The 27,810-nt window shown below is 39.4% G+C and overlaps 3 protein-coding genes across 6 annotated transcripts; all 3 read left to right on the plus strand.

Annotated features, from left to right (window-relative positions):
• Positions 1-63: 63 nt before the first annotated feature.
• Positions 64-4,958, plus strand: plpp6 (phospholipid phosphatase 6). Its single transcript, XM_026158696.1, has 2 exons — positions 64-775; positions 2,882-4,958. Exons 1-2 carry the CDS (start codon positions 283-285, stop codon positions 3,247-3,249), a joined length of 861 nt encoding a protein of 286 aa, XP_026014481.1. The 5' UTR covers positions 64-282; the 3' UTR covers positions 3,250-4,958.
• A 3,741-nt stretch (positions 4,959-8,699) lies between these two features.
• Positions 8,700-14,441, plus strand: LOC113016364 (dimethylaniline monooxygenase [N-oxide-forming] 5-like). Of its 2 annotated transcripts, none has more exons than XM_026159150.1 (11): positions 8,700-9,371; positions 10,280-10,418; positions 10,518-10,706; positions 10,820-10,985; positions 11,128-11,270; positions 11,372-11,571; positions 12,518-12,653; positions 12,739-12,958; positions 13,054-13,126; positions 13,789-14,041; positions 14,136-14,441. In XM_026159150.1, exons 2-11 carry the CDS (start codon positions 10,287-10,289, stop codon positions 14,283-14,285), a joined length of 1,662 nt encoding a protein of 553 aa, XP_026014935.1. In that variant the 5' UTR covers positions 8,700-9,371; positions 10,280-10,286; the 3' UTR covers positions 14,286-14,441. The 2 variants fall into 2 exon arrangements, with proteins under 2 accessions (XP_026014935.1, XP_026014934.1); XM_026159149.1 differs by lacking the exon at positions 8,700-9,371 and adding an exon at positions 9,759-9,779.
• Positions 14,442-16,813: 2,372 nt separating this feature from the next.
• Positions 16,814-27,034, plus strand: LOC113016489 (dimethylaniline monooxygenase [N-oxide-forming] 5-like). Of its 3 annotated transcripts, none has more exons than XM_026159351.1 (11): positions 16,814-16,929; positions 20,894-21,032; positions 21,154-21,342; positions 21,439-21,604; positions 21,682-21,824; positions 22,036-22,232; positions 22,819-22,954; positions 23,052-23,271; positions 25,854-25,926; positions 26,110-26,362; positions 26,465-27,034. In XM_026159351.1, the coding sequence occupies exons 2-11, from the start codon at positions 20,901-20,903 to the stop codon at positions 26,609-26,611; spliced, it is 1,656 nt and encodes a 551-aa protein (XP_026015136.1). In that variant the 5' UTR covers positions 16,814-16,929; positions 20,894-20,900; the 3' UTR covers positions 26,612-27,034. The 3 variants fall into 3 exon arrangements, with proteins under 3 accessions (XP_026015136.1, XP_026015138.1, XP_026015137.1); XM_026159353.1 differs by lacking the exon at positions 16,814-16,929 and adding an exon at positions 18,260-18,444; XM_026159352.1 differs by lacking the exon at positions 16,814-16,929 and adding an exon at positions 18,472-20,511.
• Positions 27,035-27,810: the final 776 nt, after the last annotated feature.

Below are 27,810 nucleotides of genomic sequence, written 5' to 3' on the forward strand. Positions count from 1 at the left end.
TGTTTATTTATTTTGAAAATACACAATTTCTACACAATTTTAGTCGCGATAACTTTGCTAAGGGAATAAAATAGTTTCGAAAACACAGCTTCCCAGGATACTTTGCGAGAAGAACAACAAATATGGCGTCACGGCTCATCTTTTCCTGGACGTGATAAGAATTGTGAAACGTACAACAGATGAGCTAAAGAAGCGACAACCGGGACAGCACTGCAGAAAATTTACCGCTGCTGTGCATCTACACTACACATACCTGTCTACGCCGGTGAGTTAACGGACACCATGCCCTCTCCTAAAGCGAAAAACCCCGGTCGCAGCGGAGGAAGCCCGGTGCTCGGGAGCTCCAACGGTCGCTACGAGTTCATGTCTCTGACAAAGCCGCTAAACCGGTCTTCACCGCCACACCTGCTCCAGCGCCAGGGCTCCGACCCGACCACGGCCCGCCTTCGAGCCTCTGAAAGCCCCACTCGGCGCCGGGGCTCCGGCTCCTCCACGGGCTCCGCGAGCGGTCAGGGGCCACCTGAAGAGGATGGTATCCGGCTCAACCCCTCCCTCATTCGCGTAGCGCTCAGCTCCTTGTTGGCCATCGACCTGTGGCTGTCCAAGCAGCTGGGAGTGTGTGCCTGTGAGGACTCGTCCTGGGGCAGTGTGCGCCCCTTAATGAAGCTCTTAGAGATATCGGGACATGGTATCCCGTGGCTGGCTGGTACCGCCTACTGTCTGTACAAGAGCGACAGTGCTGCAGGACAAGAAGTCATGCTCAACCTTTTCATGGGTAAAACTCTGCTTTTTGTGTTCTTTCATGTTGCTTCTTCTTCCAGCATCGTATGTAATCACAGATAAACCCCTCTCAATACATATCAGTGCGCCACTGAGCTGGGTTTGGTGTCACAGCTCCTTGCTCCTTCCCGGTCCTGATTTGTCCTGCACAGTTCTTCTTTCATAATTTCTTCACTTAAGCAACAGAAGAGCTGATCCCACCTCTCATAACGCGTCAGATAATGAGTATATAGGGTTATCTTTGTGTAATTGGTGTTGGCTGGCTCTCACCTGTAGATGTCACCTGTTACACCTTTTGTGATGTTCCTTCACAGCTTGGGAAACTGGTAAAAGTATAAGATTATATGAAATAGGTCTTAATCTGGAAAACTGGATAGCTATGTAAAATGTTGACTGAAGTGCCAAAGTGGTCTGGGGCTTCTTTGCCTCCAGGGAGTGTCCATGTGATGCTGTGTGAAGCCACAGCAAGGAAATGCATGTGATAGTGATGTTTTCAGAAGAGTAGGGTCAAGACCGGAGTATTCTGCAGTGAAACCAGAAATGCCAAAGACCTATATTTGGATTCTAGACCGAGTTATAAACAGTTCTTTAATTACCGAGGTTGTGTTCAGAGTCATAATTGGATTAAGCAGTTGGTATCAGTAAAGCCCACAGTGTCGTGATTGCATGTACTTATTTATTGTGGTTTTACATTATACATTTATTGCTGTTCGGTGGCAGTATTACCTCGGTAATATCATAGGAAAACAAACATGCAGAGTTTCAGAATGTTTAATGGGCTTCTAAGCTAAAAATATGAGTAATAGTTTCATATGAAATTGACCTATGACAAAGTGTGATGGACATTTTCTCTATTTTATGACCTGCTTTCCACTTTCAGATATTAAGGAGAAGTCAGAAACTGAATTAAGCTGCCGTTTAAGCTGGATCAGGCAGAAACTTTATGTTAAGGGGCATTAAATAACAGACTATTGAATAAGGGCTTCCCTAGTTAAACCTCATTTACCACAATAGAGAGATGTGCCCCAAGGGTATTGAATAAAAAGTTCAATATGTCCCCATAGTCTTTCAGTAATCATTTAATATTTACTTGCCAACCCTCCCAAATGCATAATGTTAGTGAGTAAGCACCAACTACTGTGGTTCATATCAGCATTAAATAAACACAAGGCTTTAAGAAGTATTACCTTAAGTAGTTTAGAGCCAGTAAGCATTGGTATTGGTAAAATCCCAGCTCTTCATCAAAACATGTTTGGAACAAGACTCCCTCTTACACAGCACTCTGATGTGGGGGCTAAGTAGTGCACTTACTTCAAAAGAACAGCTTAAAAGGGAAGCAGCAAGCTGCTGTGTGATAATGCAAACCGTCTAAACCCTTTTCTCTCTATGGTTATTAACCTCAGGTCTTAAAAGCAGCAGATAATAATGTAACCACATAGTAGTTGTCAGTAATGATGGATGCAATGTGCATTTCTGTTTTCATTTTGCTGAAGCCCTTTCATTAGATTCGTAGAAGCGAATTGGCTTCATGCCACCTGAGTGTTGCATTAATTTTTCAGTGCTGCAGCCCAGGAGACCAAAAGCTTTTCATTCTCTCAATGCAGAAACACGACTTAAAAACTGCAGTCATTCCTGTAATCAGTGCTGCTGTTGTATCTTTCCCTTTCATCATACTGTGAAATTCTTTGTGATATCATTGTGGTGCAAATAACAGTTAGGTTTTGTTTTTTGTTTTTTTCAATAAGAAAACCCTGGTTCAAACAACAACAATCTTTACCAGATTGCAGATTATTGTAGGCCTTCTACAAGTCTAAAAATCTGCAAGTCAAGTTAACTTTTCACTTTTAATAGGAAAAAATAAAGGTTAACACAAAGTTTAATTCATCTGCTTAATCTTCAAGATCCTGGAGGATTTGCTGGCACTGAAATGGACTAAATAGTCTATGGTCTGGTTCTTACCTGGTGCTTTTCTACTCTACTTGATCACTGTAAACACTTCATACAACATGCTTCATTCACATTTGTTTGTTTGTTTTAATGTGGCTGTGTTGTTGTTGTTGTTTCATGCATTGTAGCATATCTCCATCTTCTTCCCCTGCAGGCCTGCTGCTGGACCTGATCTTGGTTGGCATTGTTAAGGCGGTGGTGCGTCGGCGTCGGCCAGCACATAATCGTATGGACATGTTCGCCACCTTTTCTGTGGACCGCTACTCCTTCCCCTCCGGACATGCCACGCGTGCCGCCATGTGTGGCCGCTTCCTGCTGGCTCACCTCGTGCTGGCTGCCCCGTTGAGAGTCCTCGTTCTGCTGTGGGTGGGCCTGGTAGGGTTGAGTCGAGTGATGCTGGGCAGGCACAATGTGACTGATGTGATGTTTGGGTTCTGGATGGGCTATTGCCAGTACAACCTTGTGGAAATGCTGTGGCTGTCCCCTCAAACACTGCAAGGGCTGCTGGGACAGTCAGCTTAAGGACTTAAGGAAATGGTAGTTTATATTTGAGTAAAGGAGCACGTACACACCTTTTTCCCTTATAGTAATATATTCTCACTGAATTGAAAGCAGCACTATTTCTAAGGTTGGGATCATTTTAAAAATACATTTACTTTGTAACAAAACGATATTTGCTGAAGAGAAATATGAATAATGTTGTGGAGCATAAAGTTGTGTTAAAACAAAAATTGTTTTGTTATAAAATAAATGTTTTTATACATTCAAATAAATATTAAGAATACTTTTTACATCCCATAAGTGTTGTATTGGAGATTATGCTGACACTAGAGAGTAGATCTTTATCAAAAAAAAAAACCCCAAAAAAACGAAGAGTTTTTCATGTTGTGTGACAACTAAGTCCACTACTAGCCCTCTTTCTGAGGTAGCTGCTAGCTCGTCTATAACAAGTAGCAGGTTAATCCCAACAGATTACAGGAGAACAGGTTTGACCATTTACCTTGAAGTTCTCTAACTCACTTATGACACTTCTGTAGCTTGATTCAAGGATACAATATAAAGTCTAAACTCAATTTTACATTCACAACACAGTTTAATGGGCTCTTACTTACTTTACACATCCACAAACTTTATAAGCAAGCTCAGTTCAGTCTTTACAAAATCTAGCAAAAAGTTTTTAAAAGTGAAACAGATGTGTTGAACACAATGTTATGCTACCACAACATTCCACCAGTGGCAGCTTATTCGCGTGCATCAAAAGAAGTGTACTTTAGAGTTGCTGCACAGCTTTAAACACTGTCTGAAAGTTTACAGTGAAATAAGTTGTTCAATCTGGAAACCATGGCAAAAACGTATTAAATAGTAGTATTTATTAAACATAACGGGAAAAACTGAATTAAAAATATCCAGAATGTAACTTGTTTTATAATTTATGAATCAGACATGCTGGGTTTTTGTTTTTGTTTTTTAATGAAAGATTGTATAACTACTCTGTGAATAGTTTTTTTTTTTTTTTTTCACAATTCACATTTACTTGCTGACATCAAATGAAAACTGCACATATAGCAAACTTGCTTACCTGTCTTCACCTGCCCCCCTCTAGCCTTTCTAGGTGCTAATCATGATATAAGCCCTAACATGTCCTCAAAGCTTTGTTCACAGAGCACAGAGGGCCTTTTTTCTTCTTTACGTGACTACTGATCAGATAAGAAGACATAACATTCTTTTAAGGAGGCACATCCAAACCCTCATAAAGATTAATTGCACCCCATATATTTGTCTGTTTCACTTTAACACTATCTCTCTTTCATTAATAGTCAACCAAAACTGTACATGTAACTGATAACTTATCAGCTCTGAAGGATTACATACACTTAACCGTAATGTTATCAGGTCGTCTACATATATCACTTGCAGAAATTTGCAAACGCAGTATAGTTGGCATATCAGAATTGTACAGTGTATTTGCTTAAAGGGACAATTCACCCAAAAATCAATTGGCTTAAGAGTTGTCTTCACTTAAATGGAATAAGACACTGCACATTTGTCTTTATTAGGCAGGAATGCAGTATAATGCACACACTTGGGTCTTAAGTACTACAGGAGTATATACTGTATATAGACATTTTCATTGTGAAATTTACTGAAAAACTAATGAAAAAAGTAACTTGATTCACTTGAATGACTCACAGGTGTGCTGTTTTAAATATATATAAAAGATTGTAAATATATTGCATGGTTAGGTTTTTTCATTCACATTTAAATGCTCTTGGACATTAAATACATAATCGTATATGAAGGGGGAAAAAATAATGATCTGTAGTTTCATTAACCAATTTTTCAGTCTTGTTTTCTGGTTTTCTTTTAAGCCCTTTGCTGCATTAGAACTTTGCACAAAAAGTAAAAGTTTGGTTGATTATGTCTTTGTTGTAGCAATGCTTCTGGGCGATAAATCTTATACTGCTGGAGAACCTGTTGTTTCCCCCTAAATGGTGCCACATTTGTAAGGGAAATGCATTTGTGGGTTGTGCAGCAGAGTTGAGTATTTGCGTTGCACCTATGAGAAACTTGCCAAATCTTCTCTGCCAATGCCAAACAGCTTATTCTGCTATTGATTCTTTGTTTTTGAGCTTCTGACTAGCAGCACCAGTGACCCTGCCAGTTAGTGCTCCAAACATGTTACGTTTGACTGATCTGGATAGGGCTCTTGCCAACTTCAAGAGCAACTTCAAGGGGATGTTGTCCAAAATAAAATTGCAGCATTATTTGGAGTGAGCTCTAATACCTTCTCCAAATTAAAGATCAAGTTCCATATAACGGATGAAGTCAGAAGTAGGCCATGAAGCGCATGTCACAAGAAGACAACACCACATGAAAACCGTTTCCTCACCCTGTCAGAACCTCGAAACTGCAGGCTGTCTTCTACAGAGGACAAAATGCTGGACAATATGGTGAGACAATCCAGAACAGACTCCACACAGCCAGTCTTATGAGGCCGCCAGGAGGCCTACCATGACTGCCCTTCACAGTAAGGCCCATTTGCATTGTTGGTGTGAGTAACATGTGCACTGAAACCTGAAAGTGTGGAGGAACATTCAGTAATGCGTCCAGATTCTGTCCACAGCAGTCAGATCGCCTCTTAAAGTATGGACTCACTACTTTTGAACATTGAACGGGGTCCTTCCAGAGTTTGGAAGTTGAGAGGATGGTGTTCGTTGATTTCCAATGAACACATATGGGATCAACTTGTGCGTGCTGTTTGTGCGAGAGTTACCAGCACAACCAGACTGGCTGATTTGTGACAAATACTGGTTGAAGAATGGGATGCGATCCCATAGCAGTGTGTGACCAACCTGGTAACCAGCATGAGCAGGAGATGCCAGGTTATTGTGGCTGCGTATGGTTCGTCCGCATGCTACTGAAGCCCGATTGTTAATTTACAAACTGCTAAATTGCCAACATGTCTTGTGTCTTCAAACCTCAATAATTCAACTCAATAAACGACACAAACAAGAGTAAAGAGCAGACTAAGTTTTGCATTGCCAGAGGAGATTTGGCAAGGTTTTCATGGGGGCAAACCACGTACTCAATACTTCTGCTCAAACCACAAAAGCATTTTTCTTACAAATATGGCAGCATTTAAGGGGAAATAAACAGGGTTTCCAACGGTATGAAATATATAGTGTTACAACAAAGAAATAACTGAGCAAACACAAATTTCCTGACTTTTGTGATAAATTTGGAAGCAAATTAGAAGATAGCTGCAGGGGCGTAATTTCCAGGGGGGTTAGGGGTGTTATGACCCCCACCCCCCCACCCAATAATCAGACCCAACCAATATAACCCACCCAATAAAATTATGAATTATCTTGCATACATAGACTGTTTATTTTCTTTACTCATTTCAGTTATTATCTACAAAATAGTTGGATGTTTAATCATCTGGGAATTTACCCACATTTATTTATTTAGACAGAGATCTTGACACCCCCCCCCCCCCCCCCCCCCCCCCCCCCCCAAATGCATGGAATGCATGGGTAAACACCTGGAATGAAATAATTTCCTCAAGTCCATACCTGATTGCTCTGTCTGAAAATTAAAAATTTCAGTCCAAGAAAATATTGCCTAAAATTTTCTTATTGAAAATTTGTCCTAATTCCTACACTGTGAAATAATTCCTAACAATACTAGAGTTTTACTTTTTTACTTCTTTTTAATGCTCCACCAATGTTTAAAAAAATGAGGGCAATAATCTAGATAAGTAAATAGAAAACTAATAAGCTGATTTCTTTTAAATTACACAATTTATTTGCCACTTGTGCCAAAGCAGCAAGCAGTTATTTTGTTGGTATCACATTTAGGTGATGCCATGTTAGGTTTACTATTTCATTTATTATGTTATGATATGGTGTGTGCTGCAAGGGGTTCATGGATGAATGGACATGAGGTATATGGTTTTGTTTCTGCATTGTACATGTACTAAGATGCATCGATAAATGTGGAATATGCATTTGTGGAAATCGCCATCGCCAAAAGGACTGAATAATGTCTCTTTTTCAACTACAATAATGAGTGATATAATGTTCGTAGATTATATATTTGATGACCTGGCTCTTTGACCTACTGAACCCGATGTGAATTTCAATTTTTAGTCAAAACACAAGAAACAGTCATGTTTCACTGGGTTAGGTATCACTGGGTTAATAATTATCCACACCGACCCAATGACTGAACCTGTACGCGAAGTTTTTCAGTTCACATATTGCTGTATTTCCCAGATTTATTTTGATGTTTAATCCATTTTGGTGCAATGCCACTATCAGTAGTTGATTAAATGCCCAAGTGAGGTCCAACATTAACAATAAAATTTTAAATGACGCAAGTAGTTAAGATGTTGTAACTGAAATGTGTGTTTGACGTTGGCATTGTCACAGAGGCTATTGACCCTTCCCATTAGAACGTGGAGGGCGTGAGAAGAGACGTAGTTAACCTTTTTGTGTCCTTGAAGCTGCTCCACTTGTGTGCCAAATCTGAGTGAATGTTTATTTCTTCTTCTTCTTCTTCTTCCTGGTAAAATTGCAGTGTTATTTAGGAAATTTTGCTTCTACTAGGGATGCATATTGGCTCCATAGATGATGGCAGTGGCTAATATTTAATCTGTAATCGGTGCATTCATTTTGCACTCACTTACTGTTCAAAGATGTGGGATTAGAAGGTGAAAGTACATTTTCAAATAGTTTTTTTAATGATAAATATTTTTTTCTTTCCCAGTACAACAGAGAAAATGAAGGGATATGAACATTAGCTGCCAGTCGAATCAATACTTCAAATAGCAGTATCAGCTAATCACCATCAGTCCATCATTATAAAACTAAGCTCAGTAAGTTGAATGGGAATTTTAAATCCTTTTTGATTGGTTTATAATTCAAGAAAGGAAAAAATAGTTGTGCTAGTACTACAAAGAAAAGCAAAGAAACATTATGAATATGTTTTTGAATCTGTGAATGAGTTTTAATGCCGTGTTTGAAGTGTATGGCTAAACCACTCTGTCAGGAGGGAGAAAATACTTGAGTCAGTTGCACAACAGCTTGCTCACTTCAAACACACACCTCAGTACTGCCAGAGACAAGAAGTTACATCAGTTTTTTTGTCCTGTATTACGTGTATTTGACAAAAAGAAAGTTTCGTGTCCGTCTCTGGGGTCTTTTTTTTTTTCCCACCGGTTTGTGCTAGTTGGTCTAAGCCAGATCCAGATACCTGTATGAACTCAGCAGACTGTTCCCACTCAGATATTTTATTGACCTTGTGCAATCTGTGCTGTCTCTGCAATAACTAACCAATGATCTTCCCAGTGCCAGTGAGAAAGGTTTCAGCTTTGAAGATTTTCACTTCATTACACTTTGGTTGTAAATCTAAATATGCTGGATGGTAATTTTTGTGACCAAATAATTTTTATGATTGATTCTTTTCTTTTTTTAAGACTAAAAATGTTTAAAAAATTAGTTGTGTATGTTGTGTACTGAAAGATTTTGCACATTTCTCATAACCTGTACTGTAACAGTTGAGAAACTTTATGAACAAAATGTATTTCTTATTCTATACATTTTTCAAACATGAAGCTTCTATACATTTTACTGCACTCATTGCCTGCTAAATACTATGAACTTCACTGTACATCACTTGTATAGATCTTATAATGTACATTTATGTATACGTCTGTGTGTGTGGTTATGCTGTATTATAGTCTGTGGATTTGAATTTGCTGTTGAAAATTATCCCGTAATTTGATTGTAAGAATTTGTAATTAAATGGGGAACCAATCTAAAACTGTTTTGCGTCATGTGTAATAGATGGATACATTAATAGAGTTCTGTGCGTATCATTATTGCTCCTTCTTCCCATTGCTCACTATTGTCACTCATTTGCACTCCTCTTCCTACTTAAAATAACACGAATTGAACTTTAGTCAAAGTCAAACCCATTTTGATTTTGGTAAACATGGTTCAGCTTGGTAGCTTCCTTTTTTGGACAGGACTGAGAGAAAGAAAAAAAGAGTGTGTATTAGTTACCCTGTATAAAAGTCTGTGGTCAGGTGATGCTTGCCCCACTTGAGAGGCACACCAAATCACCACAGGAAGATCAAGGTAAGCAAAAATAGACACTTTCTGCAATATAAAGCTTCCATATGTGTGTCGGGATTTTTAAATCAGCAATATTTCTAAGTGTGTCATGGGGTACAAAGGGTTTAAAATAGCTTGTGATTACTTGAATATAAGATGGCGTATTTCTTTTAATTTATTAACATAATTTTGCATTGTTATGATATTGTTATGATAACCATGCTCCAATGATATAATGACAAAATGGTAAATGGCCTGCATTTGTATAGCGCTTTACTCAGTCCCTAAGGACTCAGTCCCTAAGGACTTCACACACTGGCAATGGCAAGCTACGTTGTAGCCACAGCTGCCCTGGGGCGCACTGACAGAGGCGAGGCTGCCAGACACTGGCGCCACCAGGCCCTCTGACCACCACAAGTAGGCAAACATGGGGTTAGTATCTTGCCCAAGGACATTTGGCATGCTTGAGGTCTTTCAAAGAACTTTGATGTCACCTTTGCTCTTCTGTTTCTGAGAAGAATGTTTTATGACAGATGCCAGGATTAGGAATTTGTAGAGTTCAGTCATGTAAAACATGGTTAAACCATCAATTGCTCTAAATTGTTGCAGTCACTACTTTAAATCAAGTAAACTAACTGAGGATTATTGGAAAGGGATTGCCACGTGACCGTTTTATCTCGGTCTGGTAAAAATCTCTCGAGCATTTTAAACGAGCTGGAAACTAATTTAAGCTTCATTCTTAAACAGGAAAACTGTTCAGTATTAATACAGTTTTCTATGCATGTTTTCTTTTGTATTTCTTTTTTAACATTAAGATCTTGTCACCTGAATATAGTGCAATTGACGGTTTCCTTGGTTACAAATTTACATTTTCATACTTAATTTCACAAATGTTCAAAATTACAGGTACATTTTCCAACATCTGGTTGCAGGTCCATCATGGTGCACAGAGTAGCAGTGATCGGGGCAGGACCCTCTGGTCTGACCAGCATAAAGGCTTGTCTGGAAGAAGGCATGGAGCCAACCTGCTTTGAAAGTAGTGACGACATGGGCGGACTGTGGAAATTCAAGGCAAGTCTACATTTAAGAAGACAAACATGTTGACAAGCAAACTGTTCGTGTGAAACTGAGTAAAATTCTTTGTTGTCTTTTAAAACTATTTCTCTGCAGGAAGTTTCGGAGCCCAACAGGGCTAGTATCTACCGGTCACTTACAATCAATATCTCAAAGGAGATGATGTGCTACAGTGACTTCCCCATTCCCTCTGATTATCCCAACTACATGCATCACTCTAAAATCCTGAACTACTTCCGAATGTATGCAGACCACTTTAAACTCCTAAAATACATTCGCTTCCAGGTAATAAAAACAAAGAAGAGTAGAATGAGAGAAAAGCACATTCTTCAAAACTGTTTTGGTGACATTTGGCAGATATCTGAAAACCTGAATCGGCCTACATTGTTATTTTTTAGACCTTAGTGAAAAGTGTGAGAAAAGCACCGGACTATTCTCGCACTGGCAGGTGGGAGGTGTTGACTGAAAAGAGAGATGGACATGAGGAGAGGCATGTCTTTGATGCAGTGATCTGCTGCTCTGGTCACTACACCTACCCTAACCTCCCACTCAAAGATTTCCCAGGTAAAATGTTTTGCATTTATCCTGAAAAGGCTTTGATTAAAATATGGCTGATTTTTAAAAATCAACCCTTAAAAAAATAACTGTCTTGTTTTTATACCTTTGTGTGTTAGTCTTTTCATATGACACCTCTGTTATGTTGCAGGAATTGAGACATTTGAAGGAAAATATCTCCACAGCTGGGACTACAAAGGACCTGAAGACATGTATGGAAAAAGAGTGGTGGTAATCGGAATTGGAAACTCTGGAGGTGACATTGCTGTGGAAACCAGCAGAGTTGCAGAGCAGGTTGAAGAAAGCTTTTTCGTTCTTCTTATCTTCTTTTGATTAGAGATAGAAAAAAAACTCCTTCATGAGTTTTGGTGAATTCTGTCTTTTCCATTCTCCAGGTGTACATGAGCACTCGTCGTGGTGCTTGGATCATCCGGCAAGTTTCCGACAATGGTGTGCCAGTTGACATGAAGTACAACACACGCTTTGTTCATATCCTGTTTCAGCTATTCCCAATCAACTTCTTCAATTGGTTTGGTGAGAAGAAACTCAATGCCATGTATGACCACACCATGTACGCCCTAAAACCCAAACACAGGTAGGTGGTGTCACGCCCACATAGATTTTGACTCAGGCCAAGGTAATGAGATCAATCACAGTGCGTTAGTTCCCTATAATATACACCAATCAGGCATGACATTGTGACCACCTGCCCAATACTGTGTTGGTCCCCCTTTTGTTCCCAAAACAGCCCTTACCTTTTAAGGCGCTGACTCCACTAGACCCCTGAAGGTGTGCAGTGCTATCTGGCACAAAGATGTTAGCAACAAATCATTTGAGTCCTGTAAACTACAAGGTGGGATCTCTGTAGGTCAGATTTGTTTGTCCCACACATCCCACAGGATTGCGATTTGGGGAACTTGGAGGCCAAGTCAACACCTCAAGCTCATTGTGCTTCTCATATCATTGCTGGACCATTTTTGCTTTGTGGCAAGGCACATTATCCTGCTGAAATAGGCATCAGGGAACACAGTTTCCATGGAAACTGCAACAATGCTTAGGTTGGTGGTACATGTCAAAGTAACTTCTCCATGGATGGCAGGACCCAAGGTTTCCCTTCAGAACAGTACCTACAGCATCACGCTGCCTCCGGCAGCTTTCCTTGTTCCTATAGCGCCATCCTGTTTACAGATGTTCCTCAAGGTAAGCGATGCACACTTAGCCAGCCAGCAACGTGATATAAAAGAAAACATTAACAATACTAATCCCTGCAGACTGGGAACACCCCACATGAGCTGTAATTTTGGAGGTGCTCTGCTCCAGTCATCTGGTCATCACAAACTCTCTCAATCCCCTATGTTTAGCCAATTCTCTGTTTTTAACACATTGAATCTGAGGACAAAATGTTCACTTGCTCCCTTATAAAGAGATAACTGGTGTTACTGACTTCACCTGTCAGTTGTCGTAATGTTATGCCAGATTGGTGTATAACGCTGTGCTGTCAGATGAGGGATTCTGCTTCTCATTAAAATACTCTACTCTAGGCTCTTCAGTCAGATCCCAGTAATCAATGATGACTTACCAATGAAGATTCTGTCCGGGGCAGTCATCATCAAACCAAATGTGAAGGAAATCTGTGGGTGCACTGTGGTGTTTGATGATGGAAGTACTGTGGAAAAGGTCAGAGAAGAGTTTTCTTCAACTTTCTCCAAGATCTTTGTTCAGTGAAGACTTAGTTTAATACCATATTTCTTTGTTGTCACAGGTGGACACTATTGTATTTGCCACAGGGTACAACTATGATTTCCCCTACTTGCCAAAAAACGCCATGTACAAGTCTGGGCACCGTGCGGGTCTGTACAAGCATGTTTTCCCCCCAACCCTAGAGCATCCTACTTTGGCTGTCGTGGGTTTCATTCATGCCCTTGGAGCCATCATGCCTCAGGCTGAAATGCAGGCCCGTTGGGTCACTCGTGTCTTCAAAGGTAAGGTAGTCTGTTATTACTAACAGTTAGCATGCCTAACTGTTAGTTACAAATTAGTTCATTTATATTTACAAATTACCTTTTTTGCTGCCTAGGACATAAAAAACTGCCGTCAAGCCAGTCCATGATCAAGGCTGTTGAAAAAGATACAAAAAATATTGAAAAAAGGTAACTATTTGTCTTATTAAATACTTCAACCTGTCTTTTACCATTGTCCTTTCTCCTGTTATATGTCAGAAGATGCTCTAGCTATAGTGAGATTGGTTAGCAAGGTGCATAGAGAGGTTAGACAGGTGTATTGTCATAATACCTAAACATACAAATGCTCATTAGTCTGAACATGTAAATAAATTAATACTCACATTCTTTTTTCTTTGTAAGCAAACTGTACACATACATAATTTTCATTATCCATGTAATTGCATTTAAAAAGCAAACGGCACCATTTTAAAAAATCCAGTTAGAAATCTGAATTTGAAGCCAGCTGCTTGCATACCCTGACAATTCTAGCATGTGATTTTTTTTTCCTTTTTTCCTTTTAAAGTTCAGACTGTAAAGGTTGCAGCTGCGTCATACCACATTTTAATCTTACACATTTTATAGCCATTAAAAGGTGTTTAATTTTAGACTTTTAATATTGCAATGATCAAGAACACTTAGCATTGGAATTTTTAGACTCTGGAAGCAATCATAATATCAAACCTAAGTATAAACAAGGAATGCTTTATTCTAGCATATCTATTCTGCGCTATACTCTTATATCTTATACTTCTATACCATGTTAGTGCCACTTTAGAATAATACTATTCTTTATATTATTCTCTCCACAGTTACATTGTTTCAAAGCTGACCCCACTGCAGGTGGACTTTGTTTCCTACATGGATGAAATAGCTGGAGAGATTGGTGTAAGGCCAAGCCTCCTCTGGCTCTTCTTCACAGACTACCCCTTGTTCAAGAGGGTTCTCTGGGGGCCCGTTACCGCCTACCAGTACCGGCTGATGGGACCAGGGAAATGGGAGGGAGCCCACAGGGCAATCTTTACCCAGTTTGATCGCATGTTCCAGCCTCTAAAAACCAGAAAGGTTTGATGTTACACTTTTTCTTCTGCAGTCTTCTTTGTTACTGTTGTGCATGATTTTAACATGAAGTAAAAATCATCACCACCACCCCCCGTAGCTGGAACCAGAACAGCCCTCCACTGCTCGTCGACTGGTTAAAATGAGCTTGACTGTCATGGTTGGAGGAGCTGCTATCTACTACTTTCATACTCGCAAGCCAGATGTCATCCCCACACTGCTGTCCAACATGCGTCCACAAAGAGTCTGATCAAGCTTCAGGGTCCAACAATGAGCAGAGGACTCTGAAACACACCAAATGAAATAAAGAAAAACACAAATTCTACTATTTCTGTAGTTCTTTAAAATATTTAGTTCACTATACTCCTGTTTGGAATTATTGAGCGATTAAAAAGGTGTCTGCTGATTTGTGTGTTATTCTATTTTTCATATGTGTGGTTATTTTAATGCATAGATTTAAAGCAACATTTTTTCTTTAAAAAACCCAGAAACATTTAGTTATAACACATTTAAAGTGCATTCCTTGCAGTACAGGAACTTAGGCTGACAGTGGATAGAAATGAATAAGTTCATACCAATGCAGATGACAGATTTTTTAAAATTATATTATTATTCTTTATTCTTTCTTTTATTGACAGATTTTCTGGATTGTTGAATCTCAACCAGGAAAACAGTTAGAAAAAGGTCTTATTCACATCACATTTTAAGTTATAACTGTAGAGTGTGAGTCCGGTGTGGATAAAGTAGTGTATGATCTGAATGGTATCTTGCTCTACTCAAACAAAAAAGGGTATCTTCTGAGAAGAAAATGCAAAATCATTTCCTGATTCCCAAGTTCCTAATGTTGCAAAATGACTGGTGGCTTGTGTCAGCCAAACACTTTTATTGTGATAATAATGAAATAATGAAAATAACTATTCAAAATATGAAAAGGCATATCTGCTGATTTAAGAACTTCTGGAAATTACAGCTGTATACAGTACAGCTAGTATGACTAAGTCATTTATTAATGTATATATTTCCACCTCTGAGTAGCTCCCTATAGCACAGGTGTCAAACTCCAGGCCCCGACGGCCGGTGTCCTGCAGGTTTTAGATGTGTTCTTGATCCAACACAGCTGATTCAAATGACTAAATCACCTCCTCAACATATCTTGAAGTTCTCCAGAGGCCTGGTAATGAACTAATCATTTGATTCAGGTGTGTTGACCCAGAGTGATATCTAAAACCTGCAGGACACTGGCCCTCAAGTCCTGGAGTTTGACACCCCTGCCCTATAGTAAAAACATGGTGTCAAAGAAAAAAAACACCTCTGGTTTTTAACTTGGGAACTACTGCAGGCCAAAATACCAGTTAGACCAGACAGTGACTGATCCTGTAAAGGAAAATGTTTCTTTAAAAAAAAAAAAAAGGGGGGGGGTTTATAAACCCGTTCAACCCCCTTTGCCGTCATTTGATACCTTTCCATGCATTTCAACACACTGAACCTTTTTTAGCCAAACAAAACAGTACAGATGGAAATCAAGCCAATTATTCACACTCCCCAGCATGTTCGTACATACAGAAAAAAGCACACTGTATCTATTGAAATATTTTTTTAGCCAAAAAACAATAATAAAAGCAGGTTTGCTTTGCATTTCAGTTTGTTATTACCCTCCTGACTAAACCTGAAAACCATAAAGAAAAGATTTTAACATGAAGAACACAGAAGTGTGTTCCAGACTGTCCCAGAATTCAAAGCTTTTATTGCTTAAGATTAATTATTGTTTCATTTATTTATACGTATAGTATTGGTGGAATGTCTCCGTTAACAACTACAATCTAACGAGTGGACCTTGTTTTGTTGTTTTGCATTATGCTTAACTTAATCTGAACATTAGATTTCGTTTCACTGCCAGAGTGGAAATTTCCATCAGGCTGGGCAAAGTCTGTTTCTCTCTGTCAGTGTTACTTTTCTGTCCTTTTTCCCTCTGTATTATCTCTCCACTACCTTGTATGCTCTCTTTGATTTTCTGATATGCGGCTTATTCTTCTTTTTTTTTCGTCACTATTCTGCAACTCAAATGTACATTTTTTTGGTTGTTGTTTTTTTTTTTTACACCCAACTCAGAGAAGCAACAAAGTGGGCACTGGGGGCATTTTTTGAACCCATGAACCTCTTGACCCCAATTTTAACTGATTTATGGCTTCTAGTAGCCATTCATAATTACACAATGAGTTTGCAAGCCATCTGTGATCTATGTCCAGGCTGGGCACACAGTCAGGGAGGCAGCTGGCTATCAATCATTTACCTATTTTGCGGCATGCGCACACATTCACGCACTACAAAGAGCATCTCTTACAGTTGTTTATTAGCCTCTGCTCAAACACACCACCTACTGTAAAGCAAAGAATATTTGTTTTACAACTAGATCCAGTTTTTGTTACCTTTTTATAAAAGTCATCTAACAACATGCTAAATTAACAGTCCGATTAGCTTTACTTCCCTAATGAGCTTATGCCTGTCCACAGCTACAAAGGACTCTGGGTTGGCTGCCAATTACACCCATGAGGTGAGAACTGCTTTATTAAATCATCCGAGCTAAGACCGCCCCCATTTCCAGTACATGCTACAGGAATATATTATTACTATTTTTTCTGTATGTTTCTTTGAAAGAAAAAACAACTTAAATTCTTTTTTTTTCTTCAATATTCAAATAAAATGCATCTATATACATGACGCATACCACGTCCTTTCTAATCGATCTTAGAAGAACATTTGGTCTTTTCATCCCTATGTTGGGGAGGGGGAAGCCTGTCATTGGTCGCTGTCTCAGTGGGGCTATAAAAGTCGGTGCTCTGATGATTCTCTTTCCTCTTTCCAGACACAGAGCCAACAAACATACCAGGATCAAGGTAAGAAAGAAACCTGGCGTCCTTCAGTTTTGTTTCCCTACACACTCTGACACACATGCACACACATTTTTTGGGATAGCACAAGTAAATTTATCATTTCTAATCCCTGAATTTTCTGCATTTTCAGGGGCTGATTCCCACATGTGCACATAAAAAATAATTGCATGACAGTCGAGGCTGAAAAATTATACAAAGTGACTACCCAAAAAAGAATATTTGCATTTTCATTCTTGCATTTCTGTGCTGTGCACGGTTGCGATAAAGAAATAATCTGTAAAATGCATAACTGCAGAGATGAAAGTGAAAAGTACAGAATAGGTTTGACATCCAAAGCAAGCTTGTAAAAGCAAAGTATCAACAGGCTGCAAAAATATGACTGCAGAGCAAATTAGCTGAGCAAACTACATCCAAAGGGTCATTCCAAAGTTTCAGTGCTATTACAGCAAAATCACCTTTGGCCTTCATGCAAGTTCTAGGAACTGACAAAGTTTTATGACAGAAGTGGGGACTAAGGGTTGCTGTGCTGTGCAGTATCCTGGGAATCCAGAAATATAAATGAAGCTAAACCCATTAGTGCTTACTGTGTAATCAGCAAAATGCTGGGAACAGTTTGTTCTGCTATTTGTACTGTAAAGCACCTAAATGACACATGAAGTTTGTTTTTTTTAAACTAAATAATGATTTATTTGTATTCCACTTGGAGCTAACCCCCATTTTCCACTCAATAGCAGTATGCTCACACTTAACTAGTGGCAAAACTATTGTATTTCTAAATAAAACATTATATAGCAGTGTCTCATGACCACCATATTTACATGTCATAGTGCAGCATGTGACAAATGTAAACAGCTAACACTGTGCACTTCTTAAAGCATGGAAACAATCAAGGGGGATTCACTTCTTGTCTTTTTGGCAAAACATTGCAGTAGTGAGTTGCTGCATGTTAGATATATCAGTCTGAAAAAGTGTGATTATTTCAACAGATAATTTTACTGTATAAGTAGAATGAACCAATATTAGGTGATGGAGAAATGACTATTGTTATATATATATATATATATATATATATATATATATATATATATATATATATATATATATATATATATATATATATATATATATATATGAGAAGATTTTGCAATTGTTTAATGTCGAGACAGCATCTATTTTGTTGGGAAGCGTGCAAGAAGATAAAATAACAACAAATTTTAACACATTTTTTAATAAAAACAGTATTAATATTCTGTGATTTATCTAAGGAGGTTACACAGGTATAGGACATGTTTTATAAGATACGTTTGAGAATTTTTTTTTAAGTAAACTTTGTTTATTTCCTCCCTTACTGTTAAATATTAAGTGTTATCTGTGATCTACGAAGTGGTCTGAATCGGGTCACTTGAGATTGATTGCTTTTGTCTCCACCCATTTAGCTGGGGGAAATCCTCATTCGAGTAAAAGTTCTCAGTGAGGAAGCACCAGCTTGTCACTTTTGTGGTTATTTCTCCCCTGCAGGTATGCTTACAGTGTTGAGTGTTACTAAAATGAGTTATGGAGGGAAAAAAAGGTGCATGTTAATACTATTCCAAGTATGAAAAGAATATGTATATTAGTTAGAAAGTTTTGCAATGTGTGAGCAAACTCCCAGCAATGGGTTAAATACAGCCTGTGATAGAGCTGTAATGTACGAGTGTAAACCCATTAATCTAGTTAATTCTAAATTGTTTATATATTTGAGATATATCATTTGAGTAAAAGTTTTCAGTGAGGAAACACCCGCTTGTTACATTTGGGATCATTCAGGGGTGTAACATGAGACCCAAGCTTTTTACTCTCAGATTCCACAGAGGGTGGGTCAAGAGTGTCATGGGGGTAGGAATCTGAAAGAAGCCTTCTGCCTTTCTTGGCAAAGAATACAGAAAGAAGTGAGTTCTCGCCAGAAATGAGGCAACTGTTGTTAGCTGGCTTTATATAAATGAAATAAAATTAAAATGATTTGAACTGGAAGCTAACTGACAAAACAAGCAGAAGCTGGATTTAGTTTGGGAGGAAAAAGGAAGAAAAAAAGAAGAAAATTAATTATATCTGGAAACTGTGTGCGAGCGTGGGAACACAGAAAACAGAGATCTCAAGCGGGCAGGTCCCAAGGATTTAGGATAGGGTAAGACAAATGGGACCTGTGGAGAGTGCCAAGCCAGACAGGAGTTTGGCAACATAGATAAATTCCTTGTGGAGACTGGTCATGTGGCCAATGGTGGAGGCTGAGATGGTTGTATCATTTGCAGGGGTAGATGATTTATACATGAATGAGACACAAGTGAGAATAATCCAAATAATTCCAAAGGAGCAAGTAAAAGTAATGCAAGATACTCAGGAACTAACCAAAACATGGAGACTAGACTTTCACTGGACATAGAGGCAGGTAATCAGGCATTAACAGAAAGACAAGAGGGAGCTGAAATCACTGCAAACAATAAAAATCAAGACATAAACCAGAACACACAATCTTAAAATCAGACTCATCACTTAAATATCCATCAAGGAAAACAGAAACAGATTCAATTATATCAAAAGAAATAACACAAAACTGCTGGAAAAACTAGATGAATCAAAACAGGAATCCAGATGTCCAATAAAAAAGAATCAAAACTACAGATACTAGGGAAAAAACACTCAAAACTCAAACACCACAAAATAGCCAAGGACTGAAACATTGGGGGCATTTGAATACTGCAAAGTCTGTTTGCCAAATTTCAGAGAGCTAAAGATAAAAAAGAACATAAGGTTGGTAATCTGCTTCTCAAGGGTTCGAATCTGCAGCATGTTTACTTACAAAAGAAAGAGAGAAGCCAAAGCATAGATACTGAGTCAAACCTATCAATGCCTCCAAACACAAAAATCGATTGGTCTGATAAGGAAATGCTGACATTTGTGTTTCAAAGCAAATACTTTATAAAAATGTGCAGAAGCCCCTGGTCACGTAGAGTGTTTGGAGTGCCTGTGTCTCACTCTTCATATGTTTAGATTTTCGCCTTTCTTCAACATGAAAACAAACATGATGAAAAGACATTTTATGTGGTTTATAGACTGCCTGTGCAAATTAGATCAATATTCAGATTGATTCTTGCCTGAACTTTTACGTAAGTGTTATTTTCATGTAAGATATATTTTAAGTGTACAAAGAGCAGGTAAGGTCAAACTACTGTTTTTGCTTTTCAAACTATTTTTTAAAGACACTTATTGAACTTATTGATCAACAAGAACTCTCTCGTAATATCTTTCCTGACATTTATCCCCCTCGTTTTCAGGACCTATATTTTAAGTTATATTTTAATCAAGGTATTCCATTTACACGGCACACAGTTTTGCATTCTTCTTTACATTCTTAATGGTTCTAAATAGCGTCATAAAAGCAATGCAGAAACGATCTTCTTAAGAGTATTTCTTAACTTATTGACTTGTTTTGGGACTTTTGAGCTGATCAATCATCCGCCTTTCATGTTTGCGTGTTTGTTAAAATCTGACTGAGTATTTAAACTGGAGGACAGGATCACTCATTTCATCTCGCTCTATACAGAAGAGGTAAGGCTGACACAGGGCTCGTGTTTATGGTAATATGACTTTTAAATGCAATCGGTTACAGACTGTAAGATATGCTCTAAGACGTACGGCTTCATTATCTGTGTAATCTATCTGTAACAGGAGTTATCTGACTTTCGTAAAATTTTAAATGTGTAGAGTTACATGAATATTACGGCAAGTAAATGTGCAACTGTATAAGCAATGCAATACATGTTGCAATGGAAACAACCAATAAGGTTTCCCTTTTTCTTTACAAAAGCTTTCGGTATTGAGTTTCACTGCAACTTTGTCTCTTCCTGTACGATATCGTACTATACGGTGTCTTGTTTAACTTTAATTTTCCCTTTTTTCTCCTTTGATAAATATTTTTCTCCTGTTGCAGATCCATCATGGTTCACAAAGTAGCAGTGATCGGGGCAGGACCCTGTGGTCTGACCAGCGTAAAGGCTTGTCTGGATGAGGGCATGGAGCCAACCTGCTTTGAAAGCAGTGATGACATGGGTGGACTGTGGAAATTCAAGGCAAGACTTTAGTCTAGAGAAAGATTCACTACTGACTGTGACTATTTTTCATATAAAATTTAATGTACAATTTTAAACTATTATTTCTTAACATCTGTTGTCTGGAACGTCTTCTCTGCAGGAAGTGTCAGAACCAAACAGAGCTAGTATCTATCGTTCCCTTACTATCAATGTGTGGAAGGAGATGATGTGCTACAGTGACTACCCAATCCCTGCAGACTACCCCAACTACATGCACCACTCTAAAATCTTGAACTACTTCAGAATGTATGCAGACCACTTTAAACTACTGCAATACATTCGCTTCCAGGTAGCAAGATAGAAAGAAGAGCGATCAATTTTATTATACCCTATATTAATATTTATATGTATAAACTGACCTGCTATTATATTTATTGTATCTTAGACCAAAGTCAAGAGTGTGAAACAGAGACCGGACTTTTCTCGCACTGGTCAGTGGGATGTGGTGACTGAGACTAGAGATGGATACGAGGAGAACCACATTTTTGATGCCATTATCTGCTGCACTGGTCACTTCAACTATCCTAACCTGCCACTCAAAGACTTCCCAGGTGAGTGAATATCTGTACCACCACATGATAAATGTTAAAACATGACTGTATAAAAATTCCACTCTGTTGTCTGAAAGGAATTGAGACATTTGAAGGAAAATACTCCCATAGCTGGGACTACAAGGGGCCTGAAGACATGCATGGGAAGAGAGTTGTGGTCATCGGCATCGGCAACTCAGGAGGTGACATCGCGGTGGAGGGCAGCAGAGTTGCAGAGCAGGTTGGTAGTGCTCTCTAAGTGCTCAGCTTTCTTCCTAACATTTTAGTGTCCCTTTTTTTGTCTGATAGTGTGCCAATTTGATGTGCCTTTTGCATCCTCATTCCTCAAGCTTTACCTCCTAAAATAAAGAGTACAAGGATGCCCTTCATCCCGTGAGATAAGACAATTTCACGTTAGTGTTACTTCTTTCTTTCTGTGTCTTGTCTTACAGATGTATCTGAGCACTCGTAGTGGTGCTTGGGTCATTCGTCAGGTTTCTGACAATGGTCTTCCAGTGGACAGGTTCAACACACGCTTTGTCCATATCATGTTCAGGCTGTTGCCAATGAGATTTCTCAACTGGCTTGGTGAGAAAAAGCTCAACTCCATGTATGATCACGCCATGTATGGCCTCAAACCCAAACACAGGTGGGATATGTAAATTCTTCCCTAACGCCACGGTTTCGCTGAATGCAATCTATCACATATAAGCTGATTGTCTCATCTTGTTTGCTAAACTGTTCACCATACCAAAATTGTCCATAGACTGTGTATCTGCTATGAAGTGAACACTATTTAAATCATAATTTGTCTATTGGGCATGTGGGCAATCGTGGCTCAAGAGTTGGGAGTTTGCCTCGTAATCGGAAGGCTGCCGGTTCGAGACCCGGCTTGGACAGTCTCGGTCGTTGTGTCCTTGGGCAAGATACTTCACCCGTTGCCTACTGGTGGTGGTCAGAGGGCCCGGTGGCGCCAGTGTCCGGCAGCCTCGCCTCTGTCAGTGCGCCCCAGGGTGGCTGTAGCTACAATGTAGCTTGCCATCACCAGTGGGTGAATGTGTGTATGAATGGGTGAATGACTGGATGTGTAAAGCGCTTTGGGGTCCTTAGGGACTAGTAAAGCGCTATATAAATGCAGGGCATTTACCATGTAGTTTACCACGTAGTTATCAGAATATATTATTATATATGAATTTTACATGTCTGTCTTTCCTCTGCTGCCCTCACCTCATCAGGCTCTTCAGCCAGATCCCAGTGATCAATGACGATCTGCCCTTCCGGATTTTGTCTGGGTCGGTCATCGTCAAACCAAACATAAAAGAGATCCGTGGTTCCACTGTGGTGTTTGATGATGGCAGTACTGCAGAAAATGTCAGAGAACCAAATTATCTGATGTGCTTTAAATATTCCAGTTCTTAATGTCATTAAAAACAATTTCAGCTCTTCTTTCTTGTCCTCTTTATTACAGGTGGACCTGATTGTGTTTGCCACAGGATATAACTACGATTTCCCCTACTTGCCAAAAAATGCCATATACAAGTCTGGGCACCGTATTGGACTATACAAACATGTTTTTCCTCCAATCCTAGAGCAGCCTACCCTAGCTATTGTGGGTTTTATCCATTCTGACGGAGCCATCATGCCTCAAGCTGAAATGCAGGCCCGTTTTGTCACTCGTGTCTTCAAAGGTAAGGAATTTCCAATAAAAGAAAATTTAAAAACTGAGGTGAAATAAAATCTTTTACAGTAAAATATCAAATACATTGCATTTTACTAATGATTGACGCTGTGTTGTCTTCGTAGCGCTTGTTAAAAATAACACAGCATCCACTTATGCTTTGCGAGCTACCGCTCCAAACATTTTATTAACATCCTTATACCACACCACAGACCAGTCTTCTTTTATGCGCTCTCCCTGGAGGCATTCATGACCTCCTCAATACATGTTCTGAAACAACTTCACTTTTCTTCACAGTTTCATGTCCATCTAGTAGTTTCAAATCAGACACCGTCTCTGCATGTGACACATCAACATTTTCATCTTCCTCACCACATTGTTCCTCCCTTAATGTCTCTTTAGTCTTCAGTAAGTTGCGATGGTTCCTTCTGAGCACATGATCTTCTTCAGTTCTTACGTTCTTACATATGATCTTGGACCTGCTTCCTGAAGAACAATGGCTTTCCTGTTCCATGCATTCTGATCTTGGATTCTCACTACATCATCCTTTGCAAGCAATCCAAGTGCTCTTGTTCCCTTGTCATATTGCTGTTTTTGTTTCCATTTCAGATGCTCTTGCTTTTTATAATTTCTTCACTCTGCTTGCTCTCTGCATAGCAGGGCAAAGTTGTGTGTAGCTTACGACTCGTCAGCAGTTCTGCAGGGGATAAACCACAGTCAAGAGGAGCAGCCCTGTAGCTCAGCAGAGCTAAATAAGGATCTGATTGACTGTCTGTAGCCTTCTTCAGAAGCTGCTTGATGATATGCACTCCTTTTTCAGCCTGTGGATGTTGAGGACTTGATGTGACATGTTTAAAGCCATATTCTCTTGCGAAATTCTGCCATTCTTTGCAATTATAGCAAGGACCATTGTCACAAATGACAGTTTCTGGTATTCCATGCCTGGCAAAGATGGACTTCACATGTGTGATCACATTATTAGCAGTAGTACTTGTAAGTAGAGCAATCTCAGGAAAGTTAGAGTAATAATCTATAACCAACAGATAGTCTTTCCCATTAAAATGAAATAAATCTGTTCCTACTTTCCTCCACGGTGCTGTAGGACGTTCAGGAATCATCATGGGTTCCCTTGCCTGTCTGCTCTGAAACTTCTTACATGTTTCACACTTTCCGATCATGTTCTCAATGTCTTTATTAATACCAGGCCAGTACACAGCATCTCTAGCCCTCCTTTTACACTTTTCTATTCCCAGGTGTCCCTCACGTATTCTTTGAAGTACCACCTGTCTCAGACTACCGGTATGTGGTATCACGATCCTATTGCCTCTCAACAGCAGTCCATTTACCATGCTAAGCTCTGATCTAACATGATAATACTTTGAACAGGATCCTTTGGGTCAGTCTCCTTGGATATTTTCCATCACTGTTTGCAGCTCCCTGTCTGCAGCTGTCTCCTCACATACTTGTTTTATCTTTGCGTCAGACACTGGCAGAGACTCCACTATCATATTAACATGATCATCTACTTCTTTCTCAGTGGAGCTTGCTTGACACACCTGTGATGCTCGTGACAGTGCATCTGCTAAAGCTAAATACTTGCCTGGTGTGTATATCAAGTCAAAACTATACCTCTGCAGTTTCATCATGAGACGCTGAATCCTCGGCGACATCTCATTCAGATTTTTCTTAATGATTGACACAAGAGGACAATGATCTGTCTCAACTGTAAAGGTAGGAAGACCATAAACATAACAGTGAAAAATATCAAGTCTATATGCCAGCCCAAGACATTCTTTCTCAATCTGAGCATATTTGGTTTCAGCCTTAGTCATGGATCTAGAAGCATAAGCAATTGGTTTCCAGCTCCCCTCTTCAGCTTGAAGTAAAAAAGCTCCAAGCCCATCCTTTGAGGCATCTGTTGAGATTTTCAGACTCTTAGTTGGATCATAATATGCAAGCACTGGGCGCGTTGTCAGTGTGGTCTTTAAATCATTCCATTCTTGTTCATGCCTCGCTGTCCATTTAAATTCCATGGAATCACGAAGTAACTCCCTTAGTGCTGATGTTCTCACTGACAAGTTAGGTATGAATTTTCCAACAAAGTTGATCATTCCCATCACTCTGAGCACACCTCTCTTATCTGTTGGGTGTGGTATGGTTGCAATGGCTTTTATTTTTCTTTCATCTTGCTCAAGACCTCCAGCAGAGAATTTGTCTCCCAAAAATGTTATTTCCTTTACACCAAAATGACAATGCTTCCGGTGGCTTCAAATTTCCATCTCAAACAGAACTTTGAACTGCTATCGCTTCCACACTCTCGCTTTTACTCCTGGTACTATTTCTTGTCTTCATAGGGCTTGTTAAAAATAACACAGCATCCACTTATGCTTTGCGAGCTACCGCTCCAAAACATTTTATTAACATCCTTATGCCACGCCACAGACTAGTCTTCTTTTATGTGCTCCCCCTGGAGGCATTCATCAGCTTTCTTAAATGCAGTGCCCCCTGCTGGTCAGCCTTATCATTACATCAACATCTGCATGTCAACACAGTCACTATCTTTACTCTTGCTTTCTCTCTTTTGCTCTTCAGGACATAAGAAACTGCCCTCAAACCAGGCCATGATCAAAGCTGTTGAGAATGACACCAAGAAGATTGCAAAAAAGTATTTAAAAACTAATTTTCCCCTCTTAGATTTAGTAATAATAAGAATATTTTTTGCAAATCATTTACCAAAAAAGTGAAGAAATCATTTAAACCTTTCAACCCTTCCTTGTTTAAAACTAGGTGTGTGGATCTAATATTCTATTGGTTAACTTATTTGTTTTTTGACTTATCCTCTTTACAGCTACGTTGTGTCAAAGTTAACACCTCTGCAGGTGGACTTTGTTGAGCACATGGACGACTTAGCAAAGGACATTGGAGTGCAACCAAATCTCCTCTGGCTCTTCCTCACAGACTTCCCTCTATTTAAGAAAGTTCTGTGGGGGCCTGTTACAGCCTACCAGTACCGGTTGATGGGACCAGGAAAATGGGAGGGGGCACGCAAGGCAATCTTCACTCAGTATGACCGCATGTACCAACCTCTAAAAACTAGACAGGTCTGAAAAAAGCGTTTATTTTGCATACTCTGAGTTTTGCTGTATGCACCAGTCAGCCAATCAAAGATGCATTCTTATAATCTTTTCATATGTCTCCTCCAGCTGAATGCACAACAGAGTTCAACGACAGGTTTCCTGATCAAGCTTAGCTTGACATTCATGGCTGGAGGAGCTGCAATCTACTACATCCACCGCAACCCAACCACCATCTCCACCCTCGTGTCCAAGCTGCGTCCACAATCAGTCTGATTGAATGAGAAACCCAGCACCAGTATCTCATCTTGCACCTCCTTTGATACTTAGGGTTTCAAAATAATTTGAGAAATAACAGTGAAGCTATTAAGAGACAATACCAGTCACTAATTCCCATAGTTAGTAACACCACACTGAAAACAATGACAGAGGCTTGACTTGGATTTGACATGTTGCATAAAATACCATTATAAGAAGATCTGTTAATGTCATATACTGACTCATTTAAGTACTGTAACCATTTCTAGGGTAACATATAATTAGGATCCTATGATTACTTATTTCTTTGATATGCTAAGAGGTTATACACTGTAAGATATTACAGCAGATTATCATGTTTTCTGTCAGCAGTATATTACATTATTAAAGACTTTAAAAGCTGTACTGAATAATTTATAAATATTCAGTATGTGCTCCGAATTGTTTGTTTTATTTATTAATTTATACGTTCTGTTTTTGATGTCTCTTGGCCTGTTGTATGAGGTTTAACAATATCAGTCTCTGTGAATCTGTTCACTTAACTTCTTATCAAATACAAGGTCAAGGGGTCATCGACACACTTGGTGTATGTGAGACAATGAAATAAGATAAACTTCTGTCAGTGCGTCCCAGGGTGGCTGTGGCTACAATGTAGCTTGCCATCACCAGTGTGTGAATGTGTGTGTGAATGGGTGGATGACTGGATGTGTAAAGCGCTTTGGGGTCAATAGGGACTAGTAAGGCGCTATACAAATATCGCGATGGGCGTAGCTCAAGAGTTGGGAGTTCGCCTTGTAATTGGGAGGCTGCCGGTTTGAGCCCCGGCTTGGACAGTCGCTGTGTCCTTGGGCAAGACACTTCACCCGTTGCCTACTGGTGGTGGTCAGAGGGCCTGGTGGCGCCAGTGTCCGGCAGCCTCGCCTCTGTCAGTGTGCCCCAGGGTGGCTGTAGCTACAATGTAGCTTGCCATCACCAGTGTGTGAATGGGTGGATGACTGGATTTGTAAAGCGCTTTGGGGTCCCTAGGGACTAGTAAAGCGCTATACAAATACTTACCATTTACCATATAAAAGATGTGGTCAAATCATTGTAATTTTGTCATTAAACTACCTCAGAGCTGTTTGAGTGAGAGAAGGCAAAAATACTTTTAACTAATATTTAACTAATATTGATGACCTTTATTACATTTTCTGTTAGTTATCTAAAAGATATAGTTT

This window comes from Astatotilapia calliptera, chromosome 23 (genome assembly GCF_900246225.1).
Source record: "Astatotilapia calliptera chromosome 23, fAstCal1.2, whole genome shotgun sequence".
NCBI lineage: Eukaryota > Metazoa > Chordata > Actinopteri > Cichliformes > Cichlidae > Astatotilapia > Astatotilapia calliptera.

What these genes read in the sequence shown, in the direction of transcription:
- plpp6 (XM_026158696.1), top strand. Translation starts at nt 283, where the DNA reads ATGCCCTCTCCTAAAGCGAAAAACCCCGGTCGCAGCGGAGGAAGCCCG. An exon ending in CATGCTCAACCTTTTCATGG is followed by an intron (nt 776 to 2,881) that starts GTAAAACTCTGC and finishes CTTCCCCTGCAG; the next exon opens with GCCTGCTGCTGGACCTGATC.
- LOC113016364 (XM_026159149.1), top strand. An exon ending in CCAGCAGAGTTGCAGAGCAG is followed by an intron (nt 11,271 to 11,371) that starts GTTGAAGAAAGC and finishes TCCATTCTCCAG; the next exon opens with GTGTACATGAGCACTCGTCG. An exon ending in AGCCTCTAAAAACCAGAAAG is followed by an intron (nt 14,042 to 14,135) that starts GTTTGATGTTAC and finishes CACCCCCCGTAG; the next exon opens with CTGGAACCAGAACAGCCCTC.
- LOC113016489 (XM_026159351.1), top strand. Translation starts at nt 20,901, where the DNA reads ATGGTTCACAAAGTAGCAGTGATCGGGGCAGGACCCTGTGGTCTGACC. An exon ending in GTGGACTGTGGAAATTCAAG is followed by an intron (nt 21,033 to 21,153) that starts GCAAGACTTTAG and finishes TCTTCTCTGCAG; the next exon opens with GAAGTGTCAGAACCAAACAG. An exon ending in ATGGCAGTACTGCAGAAAAT is followed by an intron (nt 22,955 to 23,051) that starts GTCAGAGAACCA and finishes TCTTTATTACAG; the next exon opens with GTGGACCTGATTGTGTTTGC.